This window comes from Wolffia australiana, chromosome 8 (assembly GCF_029677425.1).
Source record: "Wolffia australiana isolate 7733 chromosome 8, ASM2967742v1".
Classification (NCBI taxonomy): domain Eukaryota; kingdom Viridiplantae; phylum Streptophyta; class Magnoliopsida; order Alismatales; family Araceae; genus Wolffia; species Wolffia australiana.
This window is the reverse complement of record NC_135842.1, coordinates 18,385,504-18,395,704: the sequence shown is the minus strand read 5'-3', so window position 1 is coordinate 18,395,704 and position 10,201 is coordinate 18,385,504. Positions and strand designations below refer to the sequence as shown.

At 44.2% G+C, this 10,201-nt stretch overlaps 2 protein-coding genes across 2 annotated transcripts; one reads left to right on the top strand and one right to left on the bottom strand.

Annotated features, from left to right (window-relative positions):
* Positions 1 to 316: 316 nt before the first annotated feature.
* LOC144706424 (Di-glucose binding protein with Kinesin motor domain-containing protein) lies at positions 317 to 4,901 on the bottom strand. Its single transcript, XM_078579363.1, has 14 exons — positions 4,719 to 4,901; positions 4,000 to 4,301; positions 3,746 to 3,917; positions 3,587 to 3,666; positions 3,325 to 3,493; positions 3,144 to 3,253; positions 2,968 to 3,067; positions 1,934 to 2,878; positions 1,704 to 1,867; positions 1,497 to 1,622; positions 1,293 to 1,421; positions 1,106 to 1,222; positions 983 to 1,030; positions 317 to 910 (listed from the first exon to the last, which is right to left on the bottom strand). The coding sequence occupies exons 1-14, from the start codon at positions 4,819 to 4,821 to the stop codon at positions 545 to 547; spliced, it is 2,931 nt and encodes a 976-aa protein (XP_078435489.1). The 5' UTR covers positions 4,822 to 4,901; the 3' UTR covers positions 317 to 544.
* Positions 4,902 to 5,117: 216 nt separating this feature from the next.
* ALDH6B2 (aldehyde dehydrogenase 6B2) lies at positions 5,118 to 9,239 on the top strand. Its single transcript, XM_078579364.1, has 19 exons — positions 5,118 to 5,256; positions 5,370 to 5,452; positions 5,556 to 5,630; positions 5,735 to 5,896; positions 5,980 to 6,058; positions 6,188 to 6,342; positions 6,502 to 6,565; positions 6,650 to 6,729; positions 6,827 to 6,892; positions 7,015 to 7,065; positions 7,232 to 7,383; positions 7,503 to 7,593; positions 7,974 to 8,054; positions 8,149 to 8,226; positions 8,314 to 8,349; positions 8,450 to 8,493; positions 8,573 to 8,651; positions 8,747 to 8,837; positions 9,023 to 9,239. Exons 1-19 carry the CDS (start codon positions 5,235 to 5,237, stop codon positions 9,133 to 9,135), a joined length of 1,602 nt encoding a protein of 533 aa, XP_078435490.1. The 5' UTR covers positions 5,118 to 5,234; the 3' UTR covers positions 9,136 to 9,239.
* The last annotated feature ends 962 nt before the right edge of the window (positions 9,240 to 10,201 follow it).

Below are 10,201 nucleotides of genomic sequence, written 5' to 3'. Positions count from 1 at the left end.
CATATCAATTTCTAACTCTCTTGGCATCAATTTAGTATACTCAGCCTGGAAATAGGTTATGTTATCAGATCAAATACTGTCTCTCAAAGCTAAGCCATTTTGAGTTATTCAAAATTCAGGCAATTGAGAGACTTTCAATTGCCTCTCTTGATCTGATTTTTCAATTTGCTTTTATCTCAATAACTGTCATAAATCTTTCCACCATGAAAAACATACTAAAATGGGTTAAAACCAAAACTACATGTGGATGGACAGCATTTCACCTTTAGAGAAAACTTATCTTCTAAGAGTTAAAAATAATATTGGATGGTGGAACTAAACAATCAATGTGCATAATTTGAATTGATCCACAATTATACCATTACTCTCATAGTGCGTTGACCCAAGAAAAATCCATTGGCATGCATACATTCATGCATGAAAGGTTTTACTCCTGGTCAATGCTGTGATATCAACCTGGAATCCAACAAACATTTGCTATGAACTATAGAGTCAGAAACCGCTGACTGGAAAAAAATAAAATTGGTTGCTGATTTGGCTCCCACTATCGAGACCAGATCTTTGTTGCCCTCTCCTTGTCTTGGCCCCGCGCCGGCAACTTCAGAGGTGCGGCAGCAGCCCCCCTCGTCGGCAAAGTTGCCGTTGTAGCAGCCCTTGTCACACGGCCGAAGGATGGGCGGGGCGCAAGAGACTTTCTCCTCCTCTCCTTGATCTCGTTGCCGTTGAAGCCTTCGTTCCCTGTCTCTCTTTCGCGCCTTCTCTTGACATGCTGCAGAGGTTCAACCCCTTTCAGCAGCTCCGATTCCGTCTGGGCAGCCCCGCCCTGATTCTCTATCGTCGATGCTCTCAGTATACGGCCGTAGGCGCCCTCCTCTACTTCTACTTCTACTTCTCCTCTTTGCGTTGTGATCTGCTCATCAAAGACAAAAATGTAGTGAAGTCACTGTTTAATTTGTTTCATCACCTGGGTTTTGGTGCTCACCATTGGGCGTCTGCTGACTTCCTCGAGTTTCCACTGAAGAGCCTTGATCTGAAAGAGGTTACATAAAAAACTGGTAAGCCATGACAACCGTGTGTGTCGAAGGATCGGGCTAGAATATCATGCCTTTTGCTCGAGAAGATACTCTCTGCTTTCCCTCTCGTTGAGCCTGCACTCGAGGTCCTTCACCGTGTACATAGCCGATTGCTGTTGCTCCTTCAACCTATTTTCTATTTCTTTGACCTGGGTTCATCATGGTCAGCTATCAGAAATTGGAGGATTTTCGAGAAGTTGGTTGAGAAGCGATACCGACGTTCTGTTGCAAGGTCGAGCAGGCCTCTTCCTTGGCCTTCAATGCCTCTGAGACTTGCAACAATTGTTGCCTGTCTGACGAGCTTCGCAGGTCTGCCTTGGCTTGGAGCTGCCCCTCCAGATCCTTAAGCTTCATTGTGCCGGCAAATTCAGTAAAAGCTTTTTTAGAAAGGTCTAATTTCTGTACAAAATCTAGCGTCAATACCTTTTCTTGCAGGCTTCTGCATAGTTGGTCCTTATTCCTGAGCTTGCCCTCCAAGCTTTGATAGCTTTCCTCCATCCTCCTGAGGGTTTCTTCTTTCAATCGGCACTCTTGCTTGACCTTGTCGAGCTTTTATTAAAAAGACATTGAGCGAGTTTGAGTTTTTATTTTCAGCTGAAGTATATACTAGAATTAGGATGACTATCTCACCAGTTGCTTGGTCTTTTGAAGCTCCCCGTTGTCGACTTGTCTCTTTGCAGGGCCAAGCTCTACTCCCCTCACCCGAGTTGCAAAATTCAGAGAGCTCAACGTCTCGCTGTAATCATTCTCCGAGGGGCTAACTTGCACGAACATCAGCACCTTGGAATCCCCACCTGCAATCCCAACATTAACAAACAAAAAAGAGGCAAGGAACTGAAACAAACTGAACTCAACATTACCCAGCGAGTCTTGAAGCAAGTGGGTCAGCTTCGAATTCCTGTAAGGGATGTGGCTACTCTTGTTGGCAAGCGCAGAGATAACGTCGCCGAGGGCGGACAAAGACTTGTTGATGCTCTGCGCTTCCTTGAGCCGCTCCCCCTGCGCGTCGGTCTTGGCTAGCCTCTCGCTTCCGGCCAAGTCCACGAGCCAGAGCTTGCTGTTCGTGCACTCCCTATTCACCAAGTTCTTCGCCTTCACCCGCACGCCGAGCATGCAATGAGACCGGCTGCTGTGCTCGTTGACGTTGTTCGAGCCGACGACGCGCGCGCTGCTCCCAGCTCGAAGCACGTCCCACGCTTCCTCGACGCTCTCCACCTTCGCTTCGACTATTCCGGGCACTTCAGAAGCTTGCCTCACCTTCAACTTCTTGGACGACGTGGAGGACGACGCCAGCAAGTCCCTGATTTGCTCGTTGTAGACTTCCAGGACGCTGACGGTGACGTCGTAGGAGAAGGCTTCTCTCTTGTCCCTCGCGATCTTGAAGAGCTCCTCGAGAGTTCTGTAGTTGACGCCTCTGCTCTGTTCCGGGCCTTCCATGGTGAAGGTCTTCCCCGTGCCCGTCTGCCCGTACGCGAATATGCACACGTTGAAGCCGTCGAGGACGGAGACCACCAGCGGCGATGCATCGGCGTACACAGCGGATTGATCGTCCTTGGGCGTGAAAACTCGGTCGAACTTGAACATCTTCCTCGAACTCGACGAGCTCGACAGTCCAAGATCGCCATCTTTCGCGCCTTCAAAGTCTAACGCCGTCGAATATCCTGCGGAGATCTCTTCCTTGGTGAGCGGACGGCAGCGGCAGAACACTCTGATGTTTCCTTTCGCTTCTTGGACTTGATTGTAGAGCTTTCTTCTTTTGCATAGCTCTTCCGAGTACTTGATCTTGAGATCTTCGCATTGGGTCACTGCGCAGAACGAATGCAATTAAATGGGCATTTCTGTGAGACTTGAATAAAGAACGAATCGTTCATATTCCAACAAGATCCTTAGTTACCGAGCGCCTGCACTCCTGCGATCATTTTGCTAAGTTCTGGAACCCCGCTGGCACATTCGTGTGCTTCGCGGCTAAGCTGTGCCTGCTCTGTTTTCATCAGCTGTTTCGGCGAGAAGAAGAAATCACGTCAATGATGATCCTATCGAGTTAACGTGATTTCAGGATTTACAATCTACCTCGACTTTTTCTTGCAGCCCACGCAAAGCGGCAGCCCACCGCCTCTTGTCTCCTTCATACCTCGCGGAAACAGATTCTAGCTTTTCGGCCTGGATTCTGATGTCTTGATCTGCGACGAAAAGAGTTCGTTCTTAGCCAGAAGAGAAGATAAAAGAGAGGAATTTCTTGATAATTTCTTACCCAACGAATCGGAATGGAAGAGCTTTGTATCAAGTTCCATCCTCAGTCTTTCAAGCTGCGCGTTGGCATCAGTCAGCGACATCCAAGCCTCGTAACACTCGTCTGTCTTATGTTTGCAAAGACTTTCTAGATCCTGAATCTTCCTCTCGTACCTGAGAACGACCCTATCCTGCAGCGTCCAACACGAAAAATTATACTCAGTTAGTGACGTATTCATGCATAAAAACGATATTTCGAAACTCCAAAACCGGAAGCTTTCGACCTGCAAGGGAGATCGCTCCGTTTCCGAAGCACATTTACCGCATAAATGACTCCCTGATTTTAAAAATGTTCTGGTCGGAGCTGCTTACAAATCGTGTTAATCAAAACCAAGAGTCAAACAGCCGAAATGAACGTAGTCTGGAGACCTAAATTGATTTACCTATCGTTTTCTTTGCTTCTCTGATGCAAATCCCTGAGATTGACGGGCTCCCGCGAACGCCTTCGAATTTTACGAGGATTTGGCCACACTCTTCGACGTTGACTCCGACGTCTAGGATGACGAGGGGCTTGTTGGCTCCCACGAGGGCATAAATATCAACTTCGGACAGGACCTGAAATGAAGATGACGGACAGACAATGAGGTCAATTCCACGAGAAGATCAATGGAGAAATAAATCGTGCTTACTCTCTCACCTTCTGTCTTTGGATGAAAACATCGAACACGCGCATTCCTTTTGGCCCATTTGTATAGACGATCTCGGCGAAATGTAGATCGACAAAGTAGTTTCCAGGAGGAAGATCACAAAAGGCGTAGCTAATAACTGTTCCGTATCTTGCCGATTGATATAATGCGGACGGAAGATTTCCCGTGTCAAGTATGTCAGCATTTGTTTTAATCGCATCTCCTCCTTCAAAATGGGTATCCCCTTCAATCTTTGTGGAAGAGTCTTGATCTTCAATTTTTCCACCACCGGCGTTCACAAAAATTACGACATCTGAAAGTAAAAAACCTACATTTCAGTTACCCCTCGATGAAGAAACTGCGTAATACTAAAATTTAGAGAAAAACAACAAATGACTTCGACAAAATCATGAAGCTGAAGAAGATAGGCGGCTACGATTCGAATAAAAACCGAACAATTTTGGTGAAATCTGGTTGCCTCAAAGTTGCTCCGATCACCTGAATGGTTTCTCTAGCCCTAATCTCTCAATGCCAACGATTTTAATTGACAACGATTGGAAGTTGCAGCAGAAGTTTGAGTAATCTTCATGTCTGCTTGAGCACCCGCGGATGAAATGGAAACAAGATTTCAGGAGAAAAACCAAACGTCCATAACCCAGTCCCTATTTTCCGATTGTGAGAGCGTCCTCGTTTTTCCGATGGAAAAGGAAGGAGAAGAAGGTGAAAGTACCCTCGAAAGTGACGCCGTTGATCCCCGTAGTGAAGAGCTTCGACTCCGGGACGCAGAGCATCGACTCGAACATCTCATCATCGTTGGGCCGAACCTCTTCCATGGCAAGAACCAGAAATTCCTCCCCTTCCCGAGATTGATCGTCTTCGTTCTTGGCCCCGTTCGTTCTTTTCTCCTATCGCGTCGTTCAAATTTCAAATATTAAGAGCTTCCATGGATTCGACCGTTGAGTATCCGAACGTAGACACAGGCCCACGCCCGCTATGAATCCGAAGTGAAAAGAAATTATCTCAGCCGTCCGTCTTATAACGGACGATGGCGATAGAGTCTTACCGATTGTCGGATTCTCTCTCTCTTTCCTGACGCGGAGCCATAGTTGGCGAGAAACATTTATGTCCTTATTTGTTACAATATTGTACTTGTACTCTCTGATAGAGGTCTTCTTCTCGCCTTTCACTCCTCTTCCTCGACTCTGTAGACTGTCGAGAGAGAGAGGGAAGTAGGAGAGAGAAGGAGATGCTGATCGCCGCTCGGAGAGGTTCTCATCCCTGGAAGTTGATTTTCGTTTGGATTCTGTGAATTTTATCTGAATTCAATCTGTTCATGCTCCAATATCCTAAGTTGATCTCGCATGATCTTCTTCTATTGCAGCGTCGGGATTGCCACGGTGGATTTCCTTCTCTCGGATGTTGACAGCTTCCGCTGAATCGCACCGAGTGAGCAGAGCCCTGCCGGTGAGTGTTGAATGGGCATCCTGTGTAGATCCGCTTCTCGAATTTCTTCTAGGAATCTTTCTTCAGTTCTGTACCTCTTGCTGAATCTTTCCTTGTTTCATAGCCGACTGTGAAGAACCTCATCAATGGGGAGTTCGTGGAGTCGCGCTCGGAGTCGTCCATCGATGTTATCAATCCTGTGCGCCAATTTGGACTTTCACTCTTGAATTGGGACGACGTTTTACGCCGATTCTTGCCCGTTTTGTCCGATGATCTGAGGGCCCATATCGTGCTTTTGTTCAGGCTACTCAAGAGGTGGTCTCCCGAGTACCTCTTACCACAGAGGAGGAGTTCAAAGCCGCTGTACAGGCGGCCAAAAGAGCATTCCCTTCATGGAGAAACTCTCCGGTGACGGCTCGGCAACGGGTCATGTTCAAGCTCCAGGAGCTCATCCGGAGGGATATGGTTCGTCTTGATCGCTTGTCTGTTTGGCGAAATAGGATCTCTGTCAATCTTATTATCATTATTTTATTTATTTATTTTGCCAGGACAAGCTTGCGCATAGCATAACGTTAGAACAAGGAAAGACTCTCCGCGACGCTCAGGGAGACGTTTTCCGCGGATTAGGTTTGCTTCTACCGCCGTTGTTCGTTTCTCGGATTTTCTTAAAATGTAAATTTCAGTGTTGGAAGAATCAATTACCTGCCGGGAAGTGTTTTTGTAACATTAAAGTGGAATGAATTTTCCTTTTTGCAGAGGTTGTGGAGCATTCTTGTGGAATGGCAACGCTTCAGATGGGGGAATTCGTTTCCAACGTCTCCCAGGGAATAGACACCTTCAGCATTAGAGAACCGCTCGGCGTTTGTGCAGGGATTTGCCCCTTCAATTTTCCTGCTATGATCCCACTCTGGGTATTAATCTTAAAAATATTATTTCTTGTTCCTCTTTGACCATTTTTTTATGCATTATCAAACCTCTGGTAGAATTGAAGGGACAGTAATTGACAGTAGCCAACTTTGTCAAGTCGCCTAAATGACTGTAGCTTGCTTTGATGATGCTACTACACACAGATGTTTCCTGTGGCCGTCACATGTGGCAACACATTTGTTCTTAAGCCATCCGAGAAAGACCCAGGTGAGTTTCCGGACCTGTACCTAAGAATTAGCCAAATTTAGTTGTAGCATAATCCAAATTTTAGTAACAATTCCTCCTCTCCAGGAGCGGCGATGATTCTTGCGGAGCTGGCAATGGAGGCTGGTCTTCCTGATGGCGTCTTAAACATTGTCCATGGAACCACCGTGAGAATTTGTCTGCAAAATGTGTTTTTGTTTCAAAAAAATTGTTTATATGAAACTCAGTGCAAAGACCCACCTAAGAACCATCTCCTTTTACCAGGACACCGTGAATAATATTTGTGACGATGAAGACATCAAAGCCATATCATTTGTTGGTTCTAACACTGTGAGTTGATTGATGTAACTCATCTCTAAATCCAAAAGCACATCGACTGTATTTTTTATTAGGGTTTGAATGTTGAGAACCGCCGAGCCCTTATTAGGTCCTTCATTGTCCACTCTTACTAGGCTGGAATGCACATATATGGCCGAGCAGCAGCCAAGGGCAAACGTGTCCAGGTGATTTTTCTGTAAACTTCACCATTAATCATCATTGGCAAAGAACTTTCTTCTCTGTTTTTCTCTACACTTGCATGGACGTGAGGCCCATTCTGCAACAATTTCAGAATTTTTTTCTTTGAAAAACGGAGTAATCTAAAGCCCTGGTTATAATCTCATTTTCCAGTCAAACATGGGTGCGAAGAATCATGCAATAATCATGCCTGATGCGAGTGTAGATGCTACTCTAAATGCGCTGGTAGCAGCTGGTTTTGGTGCAGCAGGCCAGAGGTGTATGGCTCTCAGCACAGCAGTTTTTGTTGGAGGCTCAGAAAAATGGTACGCCTTGAACGAATTTTCTGATTCTTCACTCTTTGTAGAGATTTCAAACCTCAAAGTGTGAAAATCTGTTCTTTTATTCATACATAAAAAATACAAAAAAAATGTGTTATCCCCAGGGAGGATGAATTATCTAAGCGTGCCAGATCACTGCAAGTGGGCCCTGGAATCGAACCTGGTACTGACCTCGGACCTGTGATCAGCAGACAAGTAAGGATGTAATCTTTTAAGAATGTCATGAATGGGAAAGCGCCTTCTTTTTCCCTATTTTTATTGAGAAAGAACCCTTCCCTACGGTGGGTTAGAACAATCAAAGGTGTATATTGTGAGAGACCTTCTGTCATTTAAAGCTAGATGTATTAATATGAAATCATCACAAAAGAAAGCCTTTTAGATTCGAAATCTCAAACCGTTGACCTCCTGCCTGATTATAGAGAACTGCTTGTTGTAGTTCCATCTCTGAAATTCTTTCCTAGCCGTCTCATATTTGTCATTGTGCGGAGTATGTCTTTTAATTAGTTAATTACCCCACTTGACTGGGAATGATCAATTAATTAATTATATCTGCTGGTTCATGTTTGTATCTGAAGGCAAAGGAGCGCATTTGCAACCTCATTCAAAGTGGGGTCGACAGTGGTGCTCGCCTAGTGCTAGATGGGAGAGGTGTTTCGGTAATCCATTAACTTGGAATGCAGTTCTATCGATCCTCATCCAAAGTTCAGTATCGTTTCGTCTGAGGTAAAGTCATTACAATATCAAATGCAGGTCCCAGGCTATGAAGATGGGAACTTTGTTGGGCCGACTATTCTGGCCGACGTGGCTGCTGACATGCAATGCTATGAGGTGAAAACAAGCACTGAGTTTCATATCCCCTCCAAAGTATATGATGCTTAATGTGGTGATCTTATGCTGTATTATGAAAATCTTCAGGAAGAAATCTTTGGCCCTGTACTCCTCTGCATGCAGGTAATTTTTAGAAATGTGTCCAGGAAGTTAAGATGAAAAAATTCTTTTTTCTTCGTTTTTTGAAAATTTAAAATTCTCAGTTCTTTTCAAAATACGTCAGGCTTCGAGTCTTGAGGAGGCCATCAAAGTTGTGAACGAGAACAAGTGAGCAAAGTCTCTTGGATTATCAGCTGGCTTAGTTTCATTGCCAACGTTGCTAGCCCAGCATGACATTTCGATGCAGGTTTGGAAATGGAGCTTCCATATTCACCACGTCAGGGGTCCATGCAAGGAGATTCCAGAATGAGATCGAGGCTGGCCAGGTGATTGTGGAGATGAAAACACTCAACAGCTGTGATTTGTTCCAGCTGGGTGATCAACTAATGCAGTTTTTGCTTTAATTTATGATCAATTTCAGGTTGGTATTAACGTTCCGATCCCAGTGCCCCTTCCCTTCTTCTCCTTCACTGGCTCCAAAGCCTCCTTTGCCGGTGACCTCAACTTCTACGGTAGGGTCATGTGAATGATGTAATTGTGTTTTAGTTTTTCTTTAATGAAATGTTCTTTCATTCTTCGTTTCATCCCTGCTCGCTCACTCGCGTCTTCATCTGATTAATTACTGAATTCTGTTTTTTAGAAAGAAGAATCACTGAATTCTGTTTGTTTCATGATTAATTACTCTATGGGTCCACAGGAAAGGCAGGGGTGCAGTTTTACACGCAAATCAAGACAGTCACCCAGCAGTGGAAGGACCTGTCTATTGGGCAGGCTGTCTCGCTTGCCATGCCCACATCCCAGAAGCCATGAAGTAGAGGGTTTCTTTATTAAAAAATGTAGAGGGTTTCTAAAATAAATACCCCAGGGAACTTTGGTTACTATTTTTCTGAAAAAATTGTAGGTTTGTTGATGCATCATTCCTCAAAGATCAGTGTTGGGATTCTGGGATGAGGATGCGCTCTGATTCATCAGGGCAACTGATCACCTTTCTCAAGGATTTCAAGTGTTATCAGAAAAACAAGACTAAAGCAGGAGCCATTGTCATGTGCTAACCTCATCGGCTGGCAGGAAGCTCAGTTTGCAAAGTATCTCCACCTGTATTTCCACCAACAAATTAATTGTAAAGACGTCATCCACAGGCCAAAATATTCAAGAAAAATCAGCTGGTGTATTCAATATTAGTGGGACCATTAATCAGCTGATGTAGATCATGAGATCCATTTTTGAATGTTCGTCATACAGCTAATAATCTTATCAGTTCTTACACTATTTCCCGATTTCATTGAATACAAAAACCATCTAATAAAAAGTCATTTGGCCCATAACAATAATATATAACACTTATCAAAATGGACTGTGATTGCTTGGTACCTAGTATGTCTTTCCAATGATTACTGATAAATGCTTGAATAGTAAACATGGCATATTTGATATGATGCATTTGAATGCTCGAATAACAAACTCTAATGGTATGCCCATGATCTACAAAAATATTAGGAACATACTTGGTATCCCTTTTGGTTCGTCTTATTGAATGGGCTTCCTCTCCTGCGTTTTGAAGTTTTGTTCAAAATTTCTCTGAACTATACCTGGATACGAACTTTTGTATGTCTCTGTTTTTCATTTTTAAAGCCATACTCCAAACATAAATTAGATGACAGATCCGAGAAATGTGTCTTTATGGAATACAGTGCTCATGATTTTGGATATCTGTGTCTCTCACTACACACAAGTAAATTCTTTATATCTCGTCATGCTATATTTTATGAAGATATATTTCTTTTCTCAAATACAGCAGTCAATACAGCCACGCCAGGTATTCTTGGTACTCAAACATCTAAACATTTTATCATATTCTTGGACATTTTCCAATTAC